The 25,021-nt window shown below is 38.1% G+C and overlaps 1 protein-coding gene across 1 annotated transcript in view; it reads right to left on the bottom strand.

The window, feature by feature from the left end:
- The window catches only part of LOC117409664 (5-hydroxytryptamine receptor 4-like), a 99,535-nt gene that overhangs the window by 68,261 nt on the left and 6,253 nt on the right, over nt 1-25,021 (bottom strand). Inside the window, exons 2-5 of the mRNA XM_058994918.1 lie at nt 13,070-13,160; nt 12,788-12,934; nt 5,603-5,803; nt 3,310-3,463 (exon numbers count right to left, since the gene is read on the bottom strand). Coding sequence (XP_058850901.1) covers nt 3,310-3,463; nt 5,603-5,803; nt 12,788-12,934; nt 13,070-13,098 — 531 coding nt within the window. The 5' untranslated portion in view covers nt 13,099-13,160. The remainder of the gene's footprint in view (nt 1-3,309; nt 3,464-5,602; nt 5,804-12,787; nt 12,935-13,069; nt 13,161-25,021) is intronic.

Below are 25,021 nucleotides of genomic sequence, written 5' to 3'. Positions count from 1 at the left end.
GTACTGTACTAAGGCTTAGCAAAACAAATACCAATATTTTTGGTCCGTTACCTTTTCTACATCCCGTGCTGTCAGTCTCACAGCAATCCCCTTTTTAACATAATCCTGATTGTTTTTATATTTTTATTCACACATCATGGGTCCCCTTAAACTAACTGGGAAATACATTTCTCAATTTTTGCTCTGGAGAGAGAGAATTTCTCCCATTGTACTGTATCAATGTACTGTATCAATCAGTGCGCTCTGATTGGAATGACTGGAGCATTATGGGAACAGAAAAAACAAACATTGTTGTAGAAGGGAGCACGGTCTGGACAAACTATGATGTTTATAAGGGAAATGGAATATGTACTACAGATATTACCACATGAAGCTGGATGAAGATGCTGGAATTTTCTAAAAATTACACTATTTTCATGGCTTCTGTTGTAACTGCAGTAAGGTGATATCATGTTACTATTAACTGCATCATGATATATCTGGGAATCCAAACAAGCAATTCCCTCTTATTTCTCCTGTTGGAGAGAAGACAGGTGCTGCCAAGATCCACCGAAACGCCAGTCTCTTCAGGGAATTTTATGTCACTGAGGAATAAAGATGGAGTGCAAAAATGTTCTCACAAAACAAAAAGAGAAACTATAAAAACATATTCTTAATAAAAGAAAAAGCAGCACACCAGACGGTAACTGTCTTTACACTGGTATGATGTAGTTTGACAGGCTGCAAAAGAATACAACCATGTGCGATCTAAGGGTATCTTGCTCTCCACCCAGCCCCCTAAGATGTTTTTTTTTTAGTTGCTGTTAGTCCTCCCAACAAAAGTCGCCGTTCCTGAAGGTTAACAGTGATTTGGGAATCGTCACAGGGAAGGAGCAATCATTGATTGAGCAGCACCTCTACACCTGTCACTTCAGAGAGAACAGTAACCACATATTTCCAGAAACGTTCAATAACGGGGCACTCCCAAAACATATGTAAATGAGTACCAACTGCTCCCAGAGTGTGACAGAGGGGGTCGGGAGCGATCTTCATCTGAAAACACCGGTAAGGCGTTGCATAGTTTCTATGTACAAGTTTAAAATTAATCTGTTGGTGTGCTAAATTTTTAGAGGATGTAAAAATATTGTCCCATACCACCTCCCAGTCAGGACTGTCACCCAACCTGTCTAATTCTCTGTCCCAATAGTGGTTACTGGGAGAGAGCTGGTATTATAGGAAATAAAACAATCATCAAGAGAGGAGAACAGACCTCTTGTGGTAACTGTTGAAAAAAGTAAATCAACCACAGGGTGAGAAAACAGTTCAGTGTCCCATGGTACCCCATAGGCACGGAGGGCTGAGCGGAGTCTAAGATACAAAAAGTAGGAAAAACCAGGCAGCGAATAAGTCTCCCCAACATCCTGGAATTTGCAGAGGCCTCCGTCATCAAAAATGTCACTTAAAATATTTATATTTCTTGTAGACCAGGGTGGATAGCATGTCAGTAGATGGCAATTATTCCAAATAGGTGAGCGCTTATGGAATTTTGGAGGGTTGCCAAGAAAACGATTTCTTCCATATATCCAATGAGTTTGAAATAATTGGGCCTATTCGAAGAGAGAAATTTTTAGGGCGGAAAATAAGAGATCCTGAAGCCTAATTGGTTTAATTAAGGCTTCTTCAATTGGTCGCCACAAAGCTGTCACCCTTGAATCCAGCCACGATTTAAAAACCCTTAGCTGAAAGGCCCAATAGTAATATTTAAAATTAGGCACAGCCAAACCACCCAAAGTTTTGGGGCGCTGCAAGGTCATCAATCAAATTCTTGGCCTCTTGCCCCTCCAAATAAAACCAGTTATTGCGGAGTTAATTTGTTCCAGGTATTTATGTGGGAGTGAGATATGAAGCATGGAAAATAAAAAAATGAATGCGAGGGAGTATATTCATTTTTATAATAGAGATCCTACCATGTAATGTGAGCTGTAAGGGAGACCATCTTGCCAAATGTTATTCAAGGAATCTACCATATTTTCTTTGCAAAATTGGGGGATATCTTAATACCCAGGTAGGTAAAACCTGTGAGATGTGGTTGAATAGGGATATGAGGGGGGAGAGGAGCATTCTTAGCTGAAAGGTTCAGAGGCATAAAAACAGATTTAGGCCAATTTATTTTATATCAGGAGAATCTACCAAATGCATCAAATAAATTAAAAGCATGAGGGACTGAGCTAGAGACATTAGAAAGAAAGCAAAGTATCATTGGCATAAAGCAAAATATAATGTTTAGATCCCTGTATATCAATGGGCGCAATACTGGTACTCTGTCCTATGGCTTGTGTCAGTGGTTATAATGAGAGGACCAAATAATAATGGTGACAAAGGACAGCCCAGTCGTGTGTCTCTTCCCAGCGCAAATTGGGTGGATATAACTGACCCTGTCTGCAAGCACACGGTACGATTGTTGCAGATCATATTAATAAATGAGTGGCCAACGCCAAAAACATTCCAGAACTGCCCGTAGGTAATTCCATTCCAGGCGGTCGAATGCTTTCTCAGCATCTAAAGAAAATGCTGTGCAAGGAGTGGTTGGTGGGGGGCCAGGTCAAGGACATGAAAAAGACGACGAATATTGTCAGATGCAAGTCGGCCTTTCAAGAAACCTGTCTTATCATGGTGTATTCGGTTGCTTATACGTAATTCCAGCCTCCTGGACAGAGCCTTTGCAAATAATTTTAAATGAGTTTAATAACTATAGAGACCTATAGCTAGAACATTCTAGTGGATCTTTGCCTTTTGTTAGCATAGATCGTGCTGCTGTCTCCAGCTCTTGCAGTGTTAATGGAGCTTTTAAAAGTTCAACCTGATCAACAGTTAAGCTAGGTAATTGTAATGGTTTAAGAAATCCCTGATTTTAACTGCATCTGCACCAGCTTCGGAGGTGTAAAGTTGTGAATATTAATAATAATAATGCAAGACATGATAGGGTGATAGGACTGTGTATGGTTATAGCGACACTCATGGCACGTAAACAGACCTTGGCCGATATTCTTCTCATACACAGAAGTTCCCCATCCTATAACCGTATAATATGCCATCCTACATTATAACCCTATAATATAAGCCCGCAAAGGCTCTTTTACAGCACTGAACAACACCCCTAAGTGTGCGGATATTGGACCATGTTTGAAACCCTTTTGTGCGATATTGCTTTCATTGAGAATGCCCAAGAATAACTAGATGGAAATGAAAGCGATGTGTGTTGATTATTTGAAGCTTTCCATTACTGTTCATTTAAAATTACATTGCATTTACATACTCCTTTCTACTTACAATTTCCTCAATTCCAATGGCATTCCAGCTTCGCATAATGGGCAGAAAGGAAATTAAGCATGGAATTACCCAGCATCCACCCAGCATGAGAGCAACACACAGAGGTGTCATTTTGTTCCTGTAGACCAATGGTTGACAGCAAATAGCATAGTATCTGGAAGAAAAATATAAAGAATATATTAGGGTGGGTGGGTGGGATACAGTATACTTATGTTTTTCTACTACATTTGAAGTTTATTTGGCTTTCATCCATAACGGCTGCAAAATCTGATGGTTTCTGTGCAGCTTGGGATGTAGATATCAGATCCAAATTCCCATTACAAATCCTAGAGGTTCTTTGAGCCACCAGTTATTTTATGTTGTGCCTACTGTAGTTTATTTAAAAAAAAAAAAAAAATGCCAAAGGTTCACCTTTGTTGCATAAGAAGAAGCCCATTAATACACATGGCACACTGCAGATTAGGCTGATGAACAGACCATCTGAACTGACAGTATGTAAGCAATATCACTTGTTGGTTTTGTAGAAGTTCATGGGTTATTATTGGGCAATAATCAGCAGTGCTGCACAGACTTGCTCATACAGGAGTCTTGCTGGGCTCACTTAGAATGATTATACAACAACTGTGTCAAATATGTCTTCCAGTAAGCTTGTGTTGGTTTTGAGTAGGTTTTTATTTATTTATTTTTTTAATGTGGTGGTGTTGGGGGGGGGGGGGTGGGTGGGTGTGTTACTAGGTTGTTCGTACTGGAGGTTGTTGGTGGCTCAAGAAGACTAGAAGAGCAGACTAATATTAACTGTGCTACACAGCAAGAGAAAGAGCATGGCCTAGCCACAGCATCCCGTCCAGTCCAGTTTAGTTAAGATAGCGTAGTGCCAAGTGTGACCAGAGCATAGAGCCCTTTCACTCCTGGCACACGAGCGGAAGCAAGGGTCTTTTTATAAACATTTCCAGCAGCCTCAATAGAGAGGGTGGCTTTAAGAGCATCAGCAACTGACAGCAGGCAATTAAAACCCCATCATTAAAACCCCACCGGCGCTTGGCTTTTAATCTGAATGTTTCAGTGACAGCAGGCATTGCAGCACTTACAATTAATGGTTGCTCGCCTTTTAAAGCTATGGCAGTTCCCCTTTTGTACTCAAAGCTACATCTCGTTTATCAACTCATGTCACTACTTTTTTTTTTTTTTTTTAACTATGTCTGTTTCATTGGGACACACAATGACCTTGGTTCAGTTAGTATATGCACATGTCCTTCTCTTAATAAATGTGAAGTTTATTAGAAACTATTCTTTAGAGCCATCAAACAACAAATACAGTATGCACTTATTGTTGAACTATCTGCCCAAACAGGTCTGTCTGGCTTAATACCAGTGTTGAAAACTGGTGGAATTACTAGAAGGTTTAGTGTACAGAATTCAGATGCATGCACAGAATATACAACCCCACACAATTGGTAGTAAAAGGAAAAAGGGTAAAGACTTGGGGCAGGAGAGAGAAAATGGTACAGTTGATAGCCAATATACTGTGCAGTAAAACAAATTGTCATTCTGGTAAGAATACAACCATGTGCGCATATTGTTAATTCTAAATGCGTATGCAGTTTCTATGTGACAGCAGAATAACTAAGGGCTAAATACATCTAAAATCACATTGTAATTTATTGGCAGAATGAGTTAGATGTTTAAAAATTCCCAGTTACCAACAGTTGTACCTAATCTAGTACAGTAATTACCTGTGAAAGGCTACAAATGTACTGAAGCTCATCAATATTGCTAATCTGCAACCTGAAAAGGCCACTTATAAATTGTGAAATCGATTATAAAGCAGCTTATTTTCTATGTCATCTTGGGTGTGTGCAGAGAAATCACACTCCGTACACTGAGGATTAAGCAATACGCCATGAAGTGGGATTATTTGACAAAGAGCAGTTTATTGCGATTATAACATGACTGTTTATTTTATAAAAGGAAAACACAACTTATTAGGTTTTAAACTTTAAATAAAGTTTTAATTGAATGTATCCTTTTACCAGTGCTGTGATGTCAGATGTCCCATTAAAATGAATAGGATGACAATTGTTACCATGTTGTAATGTATAGTAACTACATGGACTGTATGTGAGCACCTTGTACAAATGTGAAGGTTTTGTATACGTAAATAGTGTAGGCCACTTGAATACACTGCAAAAGGTTGAGGAACAACTGACACAACTGCATCTCCACAGCAGCAGCATGACTTTGCAATGTGTCAAATTGTACATGTTGACAAAAAAGCCATTCCCAGTTTTCTTACCTATCTAGTGCAATGGAGCACAGATGCAAGATGGATGCGGTTGTCAACATGACATCCAGTGACGTCCGGACCAGACAGAAAGTTTCTCCATACTCCCAGGTGCTTGTCACTAGCTCTATTGTTGCAAAAGGCATGACCACCAGTGCCACCAGGAGATCAGCAAATGCCAGCGACACAATGAAGTAGTTAGTCTTCTTTTTTCTGTGAAGAACAAATACAAACTGCCTTTGAGAGTCAGGGAGGTTTACACTATCTGTGTTTGAAATGTTGCTACAGTAAATTTCTTTTCAGTACCATTTTGATATTAAAAGCCTTACAAATGTTATTATTGTAAAGCTCTTCTACACGTTTCATCAACCCCATTAATACATGTCGCTTTTTACCCGGGTCCAGTCCTCATCTCAAATTACAAACACATAAATTCAGTATTTTAAAATGACATTGTTCACGCAGATTCACATCAAATACTTTTTTTTCAACCCTCAGCAATGTGTTTGGAAACAGATACCCCAGAATAGTGTTTTAGTGTAAAATGTCACATGATTTTGGGACACTACAGTTTTGAGATACATTGGCCCATACACAATAAAACTACTGCCTGGTTATTTCACCGGCCAGTAATTAGACTGATAAAACACATCTTATTCTCCGCCTGGTCTGAAGCACGTAGTAATAATGATGCCAGTAAGGGTCAATTAACGGCACAATACTGCAACTTTATGACTCAGACGAATAATATGTTAATGAGAAAATTGGTCTCCAAGGGCACGTTATTCTGTTTTTTGACGGTAAATGGCTTTCATGAATCACCAGATGAAACACTGTCATTTAAACACTATTACTGGCATGATAAATGAGACGTCTTGGGCTCCCAAGTGGCACATCCAGTAAAAGCACCCAGATTTAACAGAAGGATAGTGCGAATGGTAGAAAAAGAACCAAGGATAACTGCCAAAGAGATACAAGCTGAACTCCAAGGTGAAGGTACGTCAGTTTCTGATCGCACCATCCATCGCTTTTTGAACAAAAGTGGGCTCCATAGAAGAAGACCCAGGAGGACTCCACTTTTGAAAGAAAAACATAAAAAAGCCAGACTTGAATTTGCTAAAATGCATATTGACAAGCCACAATCCTTCTGGGAGAATGTCCTTTGGACAGATGAGTCAAAACTGGAGCTTTTTGGCAAGTCACATCAGCTCTATGTTCACAGACGAAAAAATGAAGCTTTCAAAGAAAAGAACACCATACCTACAGTGAAACATGGAGGAGGCTCGGTTATGTTTTGGGGCTGCTTTTCTGCGCCTGGCACAGGGTGCCTTGAATCTGTGCAGGGCACAATGAAATCTCAAGACTATCAAGGCATTCTGGAGCGAAACGTACTGCCCAGTGTCAGAAAGCTCTGTCTCAGTCGCAGGTTATGGGTCCTCCAACAGGATAATGACCCAAAACACACAGCTAAAAGCACCCAAGAATGGATAAGAACAAAACATTGGACTATTCTGAAGTGGCAGTCTATGAGTCCTGATCTGAATCCTATCGAACATCTATGGAAAGAGCTGAAACTTGCAGTCTGGAGAAGGCACCCATCAAACCTGAGACAGCTGGGGCAGTTTGCTCAGGAAGAGTGGGCAAAACTACCTGTTAACAGGTGCAGAAGTCTCATTGAGAGCTACAGAAAATGTTTGATTGCAGTGATTGCCTCTAAAGGTTGTGCAACAAAATATTAGGTTAGCGGTCCCATCATTTTTGTCCATGCCATTTTCATTTGTTTTAATATTTACAATATTATGTTGAATAAAAAATCAAAAGCAAAGTCTGATTTCTATTAAATATGGAATAAACAATGGTGGATGCCAATTACTTTTGTCAGTTTCAAATTATTTCAGAGAAAATTGTGCATTCTTTGTTTTTTGTGGAGGGGTACCAACAAATTTGAGCACGTCTGTATATAAGGGAGTCATTTGTATAGAGCAGCTGCACATTTCAGTTTGATTGTATACTGTAGCTCTGATCTGATAGTAACAGACAAGCTGAGTGTGGTTAATGGACAATACATTATCCACCATCACTTGTCATTTCTAGAAAATAGATAACATTTTTGGGGTAGCACTACACTTGTGTGATGACTTACATACATTTAAGTGATAACTACAAGGGGCATGGAGTGTACAAGGAGATATAAGTCTGTGAGACTAAATCGAAGCTATAATACCAGCAAGGGAGACTGTAGCCTCAAAGTGCTTCATATGCTCATTGTAGGAATAGCTTTTATATGACAAGTGTTTTGGTAATTTACCCAAGTCCTGGATTTTAATTAAAAAAGGCAATTACTACAAAGTTCTGAGTATAACTTCAACCGAATCAGTCCTTCAGCTCAGCGGAAGGCTACTGTGACTGTTTACTGATGGTTGTTTATTCAAACTGAAATGTTACCCTGTTGTGTTATCGCATCATAACAGGATTTGGAATCCCAATACAAGTAAATGGCACAGATAGTTCACTTGTCATATAACTGATGATCTATTCAGGTAGCAAACTGTCTTGAGTCTGTTAAAGCGGGCAACAAATCTGCCATCCCCCGGCCATACAAACCAGCAGGTGAGTCCTCTAAGGGCTATCATATAACAGTGAAAAAGTCAAAGAATTTAGTACATGAACATAGTAATTGTTTTTTTCCAACTCAGATAAAAAGAAGTGTGTTTGCAAAAAATAGTTGGCTTTAATTAGTTCAAAGCATATTGTATTTAGGGGACTATGAAGACTTTTTTTTTTAATTGATTGCAATTATAAAATGGTAAATAAAAGAGCAGCAGCGTAATGTTATATTGACCAGCAGGAGATTGTTGGACATTGGTAAGACAAGATATGCTGTTTTCACTTTTGGAATCTTTTGGAGATTTTAGTATAGGGTTGTGGGATTCACACTACCCACATTAAAGGCTGTCACACCCTCCCTCAAAAATATATATAATAAAATAAATTAATACATTTTGAATTATTACTGACATTCACCATGCATGCCCAATCTGGGTTTGAAAAACATCTTGGCAAGCATGTCTTTTTGATGTACTTTAAAACACAATGGGTCATATTTTCAAAGCAATTAATTAAAATGAGAAAAGTGCATGTAAATGCAACAAATGTGAGAAACAAACAACTTGTGAGTGCTTAGGAGAAGCATCATTTGGAGATGCAGAAGGCTGGTTTGTGAGCAGGACATAAGATGTCAAAGGTTTCACAGGCAAGTCACTGAGGTCCTTCTCAACCTTCAACCTTATAATTATACAATTGACTCCAGGAACACAAACAAAAATTATAAGCTATAACCATTCTGTGATATTTACTAATTCGTAGAATGAGAACCCCACATAGTAAATGATGAAGCACTAAAGGTAAGTGTAACAGGGCGAGGAGCCCTGTACATTGATTTGTTTATTTATTTTTAGAACGGGGTCTCCCTCTCCGCCCCTGTGCAGTTTATTATTTTGTATTTGTTTTGTTGTATTTGTGGTTTATTATTATTATAATTATTGTTATGATTTATTTATGTATATATTTGTCGGCGAAGCGGTGTATGTTTTGTTACTGTATTTATTGTAAAAACGTGTTCTGGCAGAGGCGAGATTGGTGCTCGTCCTCTGCCAGGAATAATTAAAAACCTTGTGCAGAAGGTGACCATCTCCCAAGTTTAATTAGTTGTGTAATTGTTGATAATCGGGAGATGGTCACCTGCATAAAAGCCTGCAGCTCTCTGTACTCAAGGTGGGGGTTTTGAAGTGGGAGTTTAGAGGAGGAACGTGAAAGAGAGAGAGCGCGAGAGGAGAGTTAAAAACTAAACTGAAACCTGGGAACAGTGATAGCAATTGCCCAGCCTGACCTAGGGTTCTTTCAGTGTTCGTGATTATTTGGTTTATCTGTTTTATTTTTGCTCTGTGAGCAAGTCTTTTCTGTTTTAACTTTTTATTTTATTTTTGTATTTGAATAAACAGTGCCGCAGCGTCTTTTTGCCCACAGTGCTCCTTGTGTTTTTGTTACCTGCACTGCTGGCCTGACGTCACCACAACGCCGTTCCTGTCACAGTAAGCTTTATGGCTTATTTCATCAGTCAGATGTCAGGACCTATGTTACAGGCAGACAGAGCTGGAGATGTACGAATGGATCACTGAAACTTAAATATTTATTCTTTGAAAATATTTCACAAGGATGAAATCCATTAAGATCTTTAGAAAGACGTCATGGAGGAAGAGCACCAGGAACAATGTTAAAAACCATACCTACATTTACAAGCAAGAATAACATCCACACTTCACCTGCTTTAAACAGGCCTTGAAAAAAATGATATCATCTGTTCAGGAATTCCAACTGTCAGCAACAGCAGAGCTGCCCTCTCAAAGCAAGATCTCCAAGTCGAAGACAAAAGACCCTGCAAATACACTGTGTAACTTAAAAGGGTAGCGACGGTGGAGGCAGAGTGAAACTTTTTTTTATCATAGTCACAGAGTCGATAAAGGCTATCTGGTGGTTTTTAGCACCTACATGATTGGCTGTAGTCTTCACTGGTGGCAGTGATGAGGACCTTGTTCTAGTCATGTCTCTGATATACAATTGAACAGTCCAGAGTCTGGTTCCAACAAGGTGCTCAACTGTTTAATAGACCAAGGTATTCAATATGCGACATGTTCTGAAAAAAACCCAGCCAAAAGTAAGGCAAAATGGATTCTAATAGTTCTATACCCAGTCCTGGTTTTTCAACTACCTTGTTGAAAAGTGTTATTAATAAAATGGATAAATAATACACTGAGGACCTACAGATTCAAGTGACTAATTTTCTCAGAACAAATCACATATTTGGCTATATTTACTATTCTGTTGCTCCAGTGTAAAGTTCTAAGTGGAATAAAGATATGTTATTTATAAATAACTTAGTAAAAGAACAACTCAGAAGCCCTCTAAAAACATCATGAGCTGTTTATTTCTAGTTTTGAAACATTAAATAACTGTTTATTTTTTATTCCACTAAGGAGAAAACTTCAAGCAAGCGTGGCTCAGGAGGAAAAGCTTAGAAATCGACCCCATTTTATTCTTATTCGTCACCACAACTAATATTCAGTGTGGGTAGAGGTTATCTTGGGTTTCCATAAACTATACATATTAGAAGTAAATTGGTCAATCTATCCCAAATCATTAAGGCACCTTTGTTGAAAGTAGCAGACAGGCAGACAGTTCTCGTGGATGAGATTATCGTTTCTCATGTATTCAGGGCACAGATTCTACTCAAATCATGATCATTCACAAAAACAAATGAGACAACTTTAGACCGTAAATTGTTTAATGTTTAATTCTGGTTCAGTATATTTATTGGTTGTGTTTTTCCTTATAAAACAAATGTTCTAATGACGATTTGCAGTAAATAGCTTTGAGAATGTAGCCCAATATTGCCATACTGAAGAAATTGTTCTATTACCATATGACAGACCCTTATTTAACATGTCAGTTCCCCAATGAATTTAATGAAGAATAATCTTTTGAGACTACAATAAATACAACGTGGATTGAAATGCTACTTTTTACATAGAAATGTCTATATTTATTACTGAGGAACACTGCTTGCACTGTGTCATATCAAATAGATGACTGTATTGTACAGAAAACATTTGTATGCACTCCAATGTCTTTACAATCCAGAAGTAATTGCCTTTCTAATATCAAACCCTCACATTTATTTAGAATAAAGGTAATATTAGTTGATAATTCCATAATTCACAAAGCATTTACATTAGGACTCAAGGTCTATATATGCATTGACTAAATGATGATACCATGCAGAGGCTGGTACTGTATATTATAAATAATACATAGTGTTCACATACAGTGTGATACTAAATAAATGATTTCAATTGGCATAAAGAGGTAAATATGATGTTGATAATTTACTTATTACCATCGAATTGAAAAAGAAAATAGATTTGTCTATTCATTCTGCCTCAAACCTTGCTGATTTAACTTCATTTTTCTGCACAAGCCAACAGTGAACTGGACAAACTGTTGATTTAAACTTACGCCATGGAAACAGAAAACAAAACATGATTTGTCAAAGACAGTAACAGTGCTACTTTTCAAATACAGATTTTCTTTTTTTTTTTTTTGGGGGGGGGGGGGGGTTGCTTTAAATTAATAATAATAATAAATAAATAAAAATAAATAAAAAGGAAACAGCCAAAACTTAAACCTGTGAAGATACACCCAAGGCAAACTTGATTTGTGTAAAATTCTCCATGGAAGTGACATTTTCTGTTAAAGATTATGGCTGAATTTAAATCTGTGTGTAAAGCCAATAAACCTTGGCCATTACTACATATCATATCTAGGTCAAAACCTCAGTCAATGTTGGCTCTCCAACCATTACTTGAGTACAGCAGAACCTCAAAGGTAAACACATGGAGGGTGATCATACAGTAAGCGAAAATATATTGTTTTCAATTATTTCATAATATACTGTCATACTAAAAAGTCCAACCCTTTAACCGGGGGAATGTTAATAACAAAGCAAAAGTGATTAACATACAGTACATCCCCTGCCACAGATGTTAATATGACATCAGATCTGAGTAACATGAAAAATTACCATCTACTGTACATCAACTATATACACAAGTAAAACATTTCAATACAGACAGACTGATGCCTCCACACACTGTACCCCAGGATTCTGACTCTCTCAATAATTGGTGCTATACATATATGTAGAAATGTAAGTGTAACATACGGACAGACAGACAGATAGAAATAGCACATTCATGTACACCCCTGTGCTAAAGAATTCACTTTTCAGTATGCATTATAATTGGTTCTTCTGTTTTTGTAGATATATGTAAACATGAAAGTGTGACATACAGGCTGACAGTCGGACAGAGGGACAGACAGCATCCATATACCCCCAGATTAATAAAGAGAATGTCCAAGAAAGTTTCATCACAATTGGATTAGCAGTTCTCTAACACAGGCAAAAGTGTGACATACAGAAGGGATGATAATGTACACATGCATTTAATTCCAGAACTACTAATGGTGAATTGTGGTAGGTGAACTAGGTATATTGTTAGTATTTAATCATACCTGTCTAGTTTGTAAAATTTCTGATGTAGTTACATCCCAGTCCTGTGATTAAAAGAAACAATTTCTTACCTGAGTTGCCTGTCTTTGCAGACAGCCACCATCACCAGCAGATTGCCAAGTACAGTCAGAATTATTATGACAGCGAGGAAGAATATGAGTATGATCTTTTCTGTTGCACTTAATATCTGATCAGCGTTTGCCTCGCCTTCACTTGAACTAGAGAAAAAAGAAAGGACAGACATTTATAGACAGGGTGATACTTTGTTTTCTACAGTAATTTCAATCAGAAACTAATCCATAACTATGACTGTTGAGTGATTTATAAATTGTATTACTGAGAAATAAAATTACTTGTCTGTGGAGTCAGATTCTGTGGCCATCACTGGTCACCTGCATGGGTTCCAATGGATGGGACTCATCTGTGTGAGAAACTGCTGTAACCCTGTGAACAAACAAACAAAAGATAGTAACATGAGTACTCAATAAAACAGTCAATTATACCATCAAAGCAGTGTTTGAAATTAACACTGACATCCTATATTTCATAAACCTGCTCTTTTGCAGAACTCTTTCCACTGTATTGTTATTGTATTGAGTGATGTTAACAAGAGGGTAAATAAATCACCCTGGTTAAAAACTCCAAAGGGATTAATATTGATTTACAAAATGTAGAAAACTACATCTCCCACTGTTTTCAAGGTTTTAAAATGACATTTCTTACCTGTTATAAACACTACCAATATTATCAATCGTCTAACATTTCTTTTGTTGAATAATTTGTGGTTCTTTGTATTTTAAACGTCAATATATGAAGTCACTACTGCACCTCAAATGGTTCTTGAGATATGAAACTTTCACACGCTGCAGCAGCAGTAGTTTTTGATCCTCAAAGCATCTTGATTTCCACTGCCACTGCCTCTGCCATCTTTGTATCTTGTATACTTGTGTTGTTAACAATGACGTAAGCACTGATATGATTTTCAACCTTTTATTAAAAATGTACCCCTTCTGTCTGCCGTTTTCAGCTCAAGTACCCCTTTACAATTTAGCTCTAATTTTAGCACAGCTGCAATAAAAGCCAGAATAATCTGATTAACACATTTATTCATCTTTCCTGTTTATTTAATATATAATTTATGTCACAACAGTTTGGGATTGACAACCTGCTGGTTTAGAACAGAATACCAAAAAGTCATTCTTAAAACTTTTAATTACAAGTCTTTGGATGCACAGAATCAGAAGACAGTATCTGGGAATCTCTTTGGAAACACACATATTTGCTTTCTATTTGGCAAAGTTGTTATAAATAATCCAAAAATAGTCTGCAATTTTGCTTCTTATCTCAGCATAATTATGTGAGTCATTTAAAATATTTACAACATCAAAAACATTAACCTCAAGATAAAACTACAATAACTAACAAACTTTTTATTAAAAAATTACCCAAAGAGACTCGGTATAATTTTCTGTTGCTTTGCACTTTCTGCAGACCCTTTTGTGTTTTCTTTCTTCATTTTTCTTTTGCAAGTAAGAAATATATCAGTTGTTGACTCAAGAAACGACACACAGGAGATTGCTGTTACTAAAATGCAGCTGCGCCTAATATCAGAGTGGAAATTCACCCAATCAAAATCAATTTATGCACAGTGGTTTAGAGATCATATATAATACTGTTAAAAAAATCCATTGAAGATCATTATTTTCTTTTACTTTGTTTTTATTTCTGAGTCGTCCTGCATACCCTCTATGACCCTTAGGTGTACCCCTGGTTGCATACTGAGCGCTGGATCTGTAGATTCATTCCATCTAAATACATATTACTTTTCTGGTTAGTGAGTCAATATGGACAAATCACTGGATAAAGAATACTGTGTATACCCTTTGTTTGACCAGTCAACTAGCTGATTGAAAAGTTGTGTTTCTTGAAACTTGATAAACACCCAAAGATCAGAGGTAGGTGTGCAAGTTATTAATAGTAGCATTTAACTGGGCAACATTTACCTGCTGCCTGAAAGCACTACATACATTCCCTCTCCAAAATAGAAACTAAAAGAAACTGTGCTTGGTAAATAACAGACAACTTGATATTTGCCCAGCTGCATGTGAAATAGTCAACTACTTCCCTCCAGATAATTTACGCAATGCAAAAAAAAAAAATATTCCTAATTTGAATGAGGCAGTTAGGCCTAATATTGAAGGAATGGGAATTTCTAAAATTAGAGTGTCCATTTATTTTAACCTGTTTTTCTCTGCAATTTAGAATGTCCATCACCGTAGCAACTCTCGACAACAGCTGAGGAGAATAGAATGTCAAGGGATCATCTCTTCTTTACACCCAGGATCTTAACAGCGGGTGTCTGCAACTACCTGCCTCTGCTGGACAAACACGAAGCCTGCAGGCATCTGTCCACTCATTAGGCTTGGATAATATTGAACCACGCTGAAACCAGAAGACCATGAATAGCTTATGGTGAAAAAAAACCAAAAACATTAAGGAACTTGGCTTGTTGATTTGCTGGTTTCATAATTGCCTGGGTAGGTTGAAATGTGTTAGAAGCTTGGGAATCTCAACGCAATTGTTAATTAAAATGACTTAAAACGGGGTCTACAGGTAAAGCCTGGTAGATGTTCTCATGCTTCATTGTCGCCTCAAACTAACTCTCCTGACTGCTTAATCGCCCATGGGAGTTATTATCTGACCTGCACAGATGTGACTAGACAGGGGTATACAGTAATATTTCCAAATCCACCCTTGTATGTGTGTGCATGTATAGATGAAATCTTGTGAATCTTGTGGGGTTATGCCAGCTTGATTTCAATTTAAAATAAGCATTAGCACATTTGAGAAGGATTGTTGTCTGTAGTCACATAACTCCAATGTGAAAAGAGAGGTAAATGCTGCCAGCAACATCTTATAAATTCTCTGCTTGCAACAATTCTTCTGGCTTGGCACTGAGCATCTGTTTGTTTTTTTTTGTTGTGGTGGAATGACCTATCCATGGATATCAGGACTGTTCAGTCCCTGATCACCTTCCAGTGCCTCCTCAAGACAAACCTGTTCAGACAGCATCTATAAACCTCACAACTCTCAACTATAATGGACTATATGACACCCAATTGTACCAGTACTGGCATCATCTTGTCCTCACACTGAACTGCTCCATATTTTGCTGTATTCTGCTACTGCTCTTAATTATAACTATTTTCTGTATCTTGTACTTGATTTTACTCTTAAAGGTATCTGTATTCACGTTTTTGGCAATTGCTGTTATTTGAAATCGTTCTTATCCATTTATCGTACTTACTATATGCTCTTAATGGAATTTACTCTCATAAGCAAATATCTTTACTATAAGTTGACTGCTCTTAGTCAAATTCACGCTTATATGTAATTATTTACTGTATTCTTTACTTTGCTCTTATTTGAATTTGATCTTAGTTTCTACTGATTTTACTGTACTTTATAACTGCTCTATTTTGTAATGTGATATTGTTTAATGTGATATTTTGTATTGTGATATTTTGTTACAACTGTAAGTCTCCCTGGATAAGGGTGTCTGCTAATAAATAAATAAATAAATAAATAAATAAATAAATAAATAAATAATAACTGCCAGGCAGTTTTACAGCTTCCAAGCTCAGTACTAGTTGGACACTTTGGCAAGCTGTAGCATTGCAGCAACAGATCAGTTTTATGGTGCAGTTTCAATTCAAAATACTGCATTAGTTCATTATCTCATGATGCTTTATATTATTATTATTATTATTATTTATTTCTTAGCAGACGCCCTTATCCAGTGTTTCCATTGTCCCCAGGATGACGCCTACCAAGTTAGGAGTTAGTTGGTTAAACGGTTTGCAAACAGAAGCAGTTTGATGTTTGTGTACGTTTTGTCAAATTTGGCTGCTTTGCAAACATGTGCAAAGTTATAAAAATTATAAAAAAATAAAATAAAAACAATCTTTACAATAACAATAGGCTTCCCAAGCCAGCTTGGAAGCTTAATAATAATAATAATAATAATAATAATAATAATAATAATAATAATAATAATAATAATAATAATAATAATGATAATACTACTACTACTACTACTAATAATAATAATAATAATAATAATAATAATAATGCACTGGCTCTTTCATTGGTAGTATTGCTTTCTGTAATCAATACAGGAGACTGATGCCATCTCATTTGAGTGCATAAATGTTAGGCATGCTGCAATGCAGTAATTTCTAAAAACAAGTTTAAAACGTCATACATTTTCAAAGCAGTTTGAAGCTTGATTAAAATCATCACATGGGACAGTTTCAGCTTCTGATTAAATGATCTGTTCTGCTTTCAACGGGATTTTTGTTTTAGTGTGTTCTTCTTTTGTTGCTGTCTTATTTGTGATGTATTGTCATAACCACCCTTGTAAATTAAGGTTTTTTGTGATGTATTCTTTATTTCCTTTTTACTATTACAATAACCACCAACAAGTCAAAACTCACACAGAACAGAAACAATACAAATACAAACAAGGAGAAATAAAAAAAAAAATTGGGGAGGAGCATCATCGAAATAAAATAGCATACATATCCAATACCCGTTTGTTTAGGTACATGACATTCAGTACATATTTCACTGTAGGCCTTTGGGAAGATGTGACAAAGAGAGAATGAACTCTTGTTTTAGATCTCCTTCCCGACCGGTGAGGGCGCTAGGGAGGAGGAGCAGACATCCCCAGGGGAGGTGGAAGTCGGCCACCTGGAAAGGGGGCGGAGCCGCGGTGCGCAACATCATCGACCCGGTCGGGAAGCGCGGTGGCAATCACGTATTGGTTGACGGCGGTTGCCCTCGCTGACCAATGGGGACGGGACGGAGCGTACAAAAGGGGGTGTGGCTCAGGGTTCTGTTCCTTCTGGCAAGGTACAGTGCATGTGAGAGAGAGAGAGAGAGAGAGAGAGAGAGAGAGAGAGAGAGAGAGAGAGAGAGAGAGAGAGAGAAACGAGCAGGGAAACAGAGGAAGGGAATTGGAAGACGGGTCATCTTTGTTGTGTGGACTTACCTGCTAACCCATCTACTTTTTGTGTTTTAGAACACTAATGGGACGCTCCGGGATTATGCCGGAGGAGCGACAACCCGGAAGTGCTGGTTTTATTACCCCCCGTGTTTTCCCGTTCCCGGATTACAAGTGGAAGACGGACTGTTTTTGTTGTTTGTTTATTTGAGACTGCAACCCCCCGTTTCTCTTTATTTTTGTCGGGTTACACATCGTTGTGTACCCCGGCTTCCCTATTGTTTATTGTCCCTATTATTTTTGAGTGCATTTCTGTTACCTGTGTGAAGGAAATAAAACCAGGCGCTTAATTGGAAAACTGGACTGGGGTCTGTTATTTTACACCACACTACGTTCATCCTGTCATAGAAGAGCATAAAACATTTTTGTAATTATTTGTATTCAACTGCCCTCCTGCCAACAAAGTCATATAGGGACCCCATATCTGTAATAATATATAATGCATGTTGTTGATTTTGTAAATCGTTTGTTCATAAGCAGGTATTTTAGTTAACAAGTCTACCCACTCCCTAAACGTAGTGGGGGACGATGATTTCCAGGTCCTAAGTGAAACCCTACACCCTGTCGTTAGTGTGAGTCGACACCAGGTGATTTGTTGATAATTTAATTATATATCCTCAGGTATAATCCTTAAAATACAGGATGCTGGGCTGTGGGGAAACATGGTCCCAAATACCTTGCTCAGAAAGTATTTTTGACCACAGAGCCTGCACCATTGGACATTCATAAGGAATATGTAACAATGTGCCCTTCTGTTTGAAGCATCACCAGCAGTCAACTGTGGTTTTAGTTTTAGTTTGGCCATTCTACTGGGTATCCAGTAACTCCTGAGAATAATTTTATAGTTTATGAGACGGGACTGTATTTCTCTGGAGGAGCTACGCCCCCTCTTTCCAGCTCTCTGCGATAATTGTTCTAAGGTCCCTTTCCCATGTTATCTTAAGACCTTCTAAATTTAGGAGCTTGCGCCTGTCTTAAAAGACTATAAAATTTAGATGCCCCTCCTGTAGATTGCCATACTTGCTGGAACAGCTCCTGAATGCCTCATATTGGGATCAGAGGTCGTGAAGTAGTCATGGCAGTGATACAGTGTCTTAGCTGGAGGAATTTCCAAAAATCTATTTTTTAAATGTTATATTTTGCAATCATTTGTTCAAATGATAGCATGATTTCATTTTCATGAATATCTTCCAAAGAATTACTGCCTTTACCCAGGGCCCCCAGCAGAACGGCTTTTTATCAATAAGTAGTAATTTGTTATACCAGATAGAAGTTTTTTTGTAAAGAGAGGGTCTGATTTTGTACTCTGGTAAGCCATTCTCCAGGTTTCTCTAGCAAAAGCCAATACAGGATCTTTTAACAGGACTGGCCTGGCCTGCCTGTTTGTGTAATAAAGACATATTAACCCACGCAGGTGCTTGTTCAGCTGCAAGATGAGTTTTGAATAACTGAGGGAGAGAAAAGCCACAATGATACTTTTGGGAGACCTAGACCCCCGTCCATAGGGGAAGCAAATAATTTTACTTTATTAAAAGATGTTTTTTTACCTGCCCAAAGGAACGTACTAACAGCTCTGTTATATCTATCTAGAAGACAAGGAGGGAAATGGAGTGGTAGAAGGTAGGTTATGTAATTGATTTGGGAGGCGGTAATCATCTTTATAACATTAATTTTACCCAGCATAGAGAGGCCTAGTTTTATCCAATTTTGTAAGGTGCTTTCAATGTGTTGGATAAGAGGGAGGAGGTTTATTTGCATGTTTTCCAACCCTGGGGTGTGCTTTATGTCCAGGTAAGTCATTCCAGTTGGAAGCCATTTAAACTGCCAGGACATATTTTAGACAGTGGCATGGCCTCTGATTTTGTCCAGTTGATTTTATATCCTGATATCTGTGAAAAGGAATCTATTAATGAGAGACAGCTGTCTGTGGGTTGGATGACAGTAGTAATATATCATCCGCATAAAGCAAAAGCTTATGTTCTTGCTGCCCTGCGCAGATACCCACAATGTTAGTATTATTTCTTAGGGTTATCGCAAGAGGCTCTAGAGCAAGGGCTAAGATTAGTGGGGATTAGTGCCACAGGGCTTGTATATAACAACTGTAACCAATGTATATATGATGGACCTAAACCAAACAATTCCAGAGTACGAAAGAGATACCACCATTCCACTCAGTCAAAAGCCTTTTCTGCATCGAGGGAAAAGGCGACAGTGGGTTCTGCGCTATTCCTAGTCTGCCATAATAAATCTAATATTTACATAAATTATCTGCTGAGGTCCTACTAGTTGGAAGGCCCATCTGCATAGCATTATGAAAGACTGTTAGCAATTTAGGGGCAAGCTCGTCTGAAAACTGCTTATAGAAGTCTGCAGGAAATCCATCATCACCAGGGGACTTTCCTGCACTAAGATCTTTGATAGCTTGTTGGATTTCCTCCAGTGTAAAAAAAAATGATTGAATTTATTATCATTTTTGGGGCACTGGGATGCATGTAAGTTTTGATAATATGTCTTAAAGGTGGTATTAATGTTTGCATCATTAGTTTGTTTCCATCATTCATCATTCCAGATGAAATGAAAGTTTGGGCATGCTGCTGTTTAATCCTTTGCGCTAGTAATTTTCCTGCTCTTTCCCCCTGCTCGTAATATTTTTAGTTACTCTAGTACGAAATAATGCAAATTCTGCTTTTCTCTTTAGCACACAGTTTAGATCTATTTTAAGTTTATTTATGTTGTTTGACACCGAGGGTTCAGGATGGGCTGCATACAATTTCTCGAGATCTTTAATTTCCTTTTCTAACATGCGCTGTATACTTTGTTTCTTAAGAAAGGAGAAATGTTGTATAAGACGGCCTCTCAGGTTTTAAATGCATCCCTTGTCACTCCAGGGTTGGAAACTGATCCCTCATTAATTTCCCAGAATTCCTGTAATTCCTTTTTAATAAAATCACACAATACTATATTTTGGAGTAGAGAGGTATTCATATGCCACCGAGGAGTATAGTTCCCTGACAAAGCATCAGTGAATATTGTGATCTCTATAGGGGCATGATCAGACAGAACCATATTGCCAACTGATGCCTGTTCTGTTACAAGGAATAGGTACAGATCTGGTGGGGGTAAAGGCTGGCATAGACTCTGAAAATGTCAGTACAGCAGCTGGGGGTGAGGGTTGCCGAAACAGAGACCCGAATATCTAACCTGGAGGATCGGTTTCAGGTGAAAGAGCCTGTGATTGACTCGCTAGCACAGAAAATGGAACAGATGCAAGAGAAACTTTCAGACCTAGAAAACAGGGGACGCCAAAAAAATATTAGGATTGTGGGGATTCCTGAGAACATGGAAGAGAGAGATATTAAGAGTTTTTTAAACTCTCTGTTGAGCGAGTCGCTGGGCCTAGATCCTGACAATACGTTTGAGATCGAGAGAGCGCACAGATCGCTGGGTCCGAGCCCTGGCTCCGAAGTGTGCTTCTTGCAGTATACTGCAAGGGAGTGTGCTTATTGCTGCCTGGGAGAAAGGCGGAGTTGAATGGAGGAACAATCGTGTATTTTTCTTCCAGAATCCCAAGAAAGATCACAAGGGGCTACGATATGCTACGCTGTACCCGGCAATCATGGTTTCCATCACCCACAGCTGTTGTAAAATACTTTTAATGCTACTTAGTTCTGTCACAGGTCCTTTCTCCGTTGCAGCCATCATGTTACGCTCAGCAGTTGAGACTTCTGATGTCAGCTTGTTTCTTTGTTTTCGAGAGAGGAAGACCTTTGGGTTGTGCTTAGGGATCCACTGACGTCGCAAATTAGTATCTCTAGTGTAGGTGATATAGGGTTTTCAGCACCACTTATATATTTTCATCAAAGGGTGAGTGAAAGAGGAGTCCAGCAAAGCGGAGCCTTTCACTACACGGTCATTTCGGGTGATCGTCCCACGTGACGTAAATTAGGTTTTGATCTCAATAGGAACTTGAGTACAAGCTGTCCACCACCAATGTAAAGTAGGTGTTGAGAGTGCAGTTCGGTCTCCATGCTCTTCAAAACTTTCCCTATACAGTAATTCCTGCAATTGTCTCTAAAGTGACAACAGTAATTGTTGTGCATACCTCTCCAGTAGAAACAACTATTATTTATAAGTCATGTCCCAATTAGAACCAGTAGCAAATACACTTACACTTACACATTTGTTAAAAAAACAGGTAACCAGGGACAAAGGCAGATAGCAAGAAGCGCCAGCAAACCGAAGAGCCTCAACAAAAGAGCCGGGAGTCTAGCTGTGGGAGTCCAGTGAGGGGAGGCCTGCACTGAGACGCTGTTCGACTAGATCCGAACCTAACGGCGCTCTGGAAGAAGCCATCTACTAGACAGGTCTGTACCCTCCACCCCACTGCTCATACTGTGCCTTTTGTCTTGCCTGTCCTGCTATGACTGTCTCTCACATCCCTGTTCTGTCCTCCCGTCCTCGTCCTCTGCCCTCCCTCCGCTGCTGCTCCTCCAACCCCTCTAACCTCATTTCTCTGCCTCTCCCCCCCTCCCGCACACTCTCTGGTGCACTCTGGAACTGTCACTCTTCTGCTAACAAAGCTGATTTCATCTCTGCCTTTGCCTCCCACCTCTCTCTCGATTTCCTTGCTCTCACTGAAACCTGGCTGTCCCCTGATAACACTGTTACTCCTGCTGCCCTGTCCTCTCTCTATGTCCTGTCCCATACCCTGCGTCTCACTGGACAGGGAGGTGGGACTGGTCTTCTCCTCTCTCCCTCCTTACTCTTTTCTGTCCCCTCCACTCCCTCCTCCCTCTCCTTTGAATTTCATGCAGTCCAACTAATGAACCAGTTTGTTTCTCGTTGTTCATTTTTCAACTTTTGAATAACGAAAAACAAACTGGTTCTTTTTTCGTTTTTCAGATTGCTGTGGGCCAGTGAGATTTCAGCATTGATCATCTAACCAGTGATTCCAATATTTTAGCCAAAATTGACAGTCAGCTGTGTCCAAAATGATTTGTGATAACGTTTCATCTATAACAACCAATGCGCTTAAATTTCACACTAACTGCTTGGAAGCCGTAAAGTTGCTCGCAACTCTAGTTTATTTATGTTTTACTCTTACCAAATATATAGGCTATCCTTCAGCACAGCTATTTCTCAGAAATTAACATTCATTTTTGTCCAGTGGGGACCACAAATAGCGTTACTCAACCAGTATCGAGAGGAACCGCACTTCTTTGCATCGGTAGGGAGCACAATGTGTGTTACACTGACAGGAAACCCAAATTTTTCAGAGATCAAGATCAGAATCTTAGAATGATGAAATGACTTTAAAAAAAATCTCCAAAATGTATAAAAAATGTCCTGAGAATTCTCAGCTGGCTGACTTCATCTTTCAAAATACTGCTTGTTTTCTCAACGAATTGTGAAGCACTGACAGTAACACAACACTCTTGCAAACTGAAGGTTATAGTTTCAAATCCCACACATGCCATTTTTATATTTATATTATATAAAAATATATATATTTTTTGTAGTCAAATGGTTACATTTTAAAACAGAAATAAATCATTTAATATAAACAATAAACAGTGTGTTCCCTAGTATATTTCCATGTTGACAAAACAAGTTAATTGTCATATTATAAAAATATTTATTGCAAAGAATAGAGGCATTTGGACAGAATTCCTCCAATTCTGAAATAAAAGCTGTGTAGTTCCAAATATCATCCTTAGATGTTCATTGGCCTTTAAATTGACATTAACTCCAACTTAACCTGCAGTAATGCACATGACAGTAGCATGTGTACTGCTCCTCGTTGATTTCCTATTCATATGCTATTCACAAAAGCTGAATGCATTATTAACGTCATGTGATCAATGCCATGCTATTAAGCTGAATTGGAAAATGTTCTCAATAAAATGATGTTCCAATACAAATTGTTCAATGCTCGCTTTTCAGTGAGGGCTAGGTCTATTACAAGAAGCAGGCATCAACTGATGATGTAGAAACCTCTACATGTATATCAAATACGTCAAGTAGACCAATGTTTCTGCTAATGTCCCAGAATACACTGCTGCATTTTGCTATGTAATCTAATGCAGGCTTGTATTTTGTATTAATTCCTCTCGGCTCCAAGTCCAAATCACATCCCTTCTTATCTTTCCTTCCTGGACATACTGTATTATGTGAAACATTTATTTAGGCCTAACCCTTACAAAAATACTCTGTACTATCACTGCAACTTTTGTATGAAGCAATAAATATTACAGTAAATATTACGGGTATATTACAATACTTACTGCGTTGAGTTGATCAACTCAGTCTCAACTCAAATATTAACAATAGTGCCACTGTTTCCATTAGCAGGAAATAATTAAATTGTCTCACGGACGTTTACAGCAAAGGGAACATGACTGTGCTCTCCATAATATGAACTCAGATTGCTCCAAATCACAAAAACTGTTATGACAAAGACATAATATAATATATTGTTCTGTTTAGGTTCAAAATAAAACCACATCGCAGCTACTTTTTTCTTTTGGATCCTGTTACATATGGACAGTTGTGATCTCACTTCCTCCATCAGAGTGGCTGGACTTTATATTCCAAACACACATTCATATTGTTCTGCAACCAATGAAAACAAACAGGATCAATTTCCAAATGTAGGCCATAAAACCCTAAATTACACAATGTCAAAGAATTGTATATTCTGCTCTATGGTGTTGAAGTACAGAAGGTAATGAGATATACCGATACAAAAAATGATTACTGTCTTCTTTCTTAGTTCATTCTTAACCTTTCTACTCTCTGAAATTGCTGCAATAAACATCTAATTAGTCATAAAAACTGTTTACTGGCATAACAGCAAAGACTTTCATCATCTCAGCTGACTGAGCTAGTAAAAAGCTACAGCTGAAAATGACAGCGCCTTTCCCATGATAATGTCGTTAAACCAAGAAGCAGACAGCAAAAGTGTACATAGGATTTTAAAACACTAACATTCTTAATTTCTTATTTATAATTTCTTATTTTATTTCAGAAAATGTTTTGAAGCAAACATTTATATAAAATGTTTTAAAATTTGCAAGGAAATACTTAGAACAATGCTACTTAACTCATTCCCCCCAAAGTTGTGTCTTAGTTTTTTGGGGGTTTTTTTATACTAGTTTTTTAGAATGGTTTTATTCCTCTAAAAGAATGTGCCTTTTCATGTGCTTCAAATTAGGGTTCCTTCGACTGTGAGATTAGTAGT

The sequence above is a fragment of the Acipenser ruthenus genome, chromosome 2 (genome assembly GCF_902713425.1).
Source record: "Acipenser ruthenus chromosome 2, fAciRut3.2 maternal haplotype, whole genome shotgun sequence".
In the NCBI taxonomy this organism is placed as follows: Eukaryota; Metazoa; Chordata; class Actinopteri; order Acipenseriformes; family Acipenseridae; genus Acipenser; species Acipenser ruthenus.
The sequence above is the reverse complement of the archived record's forward strand: the minus strand, read 5'-3'. Positions and strand labels throughout refer to the sequence as shown.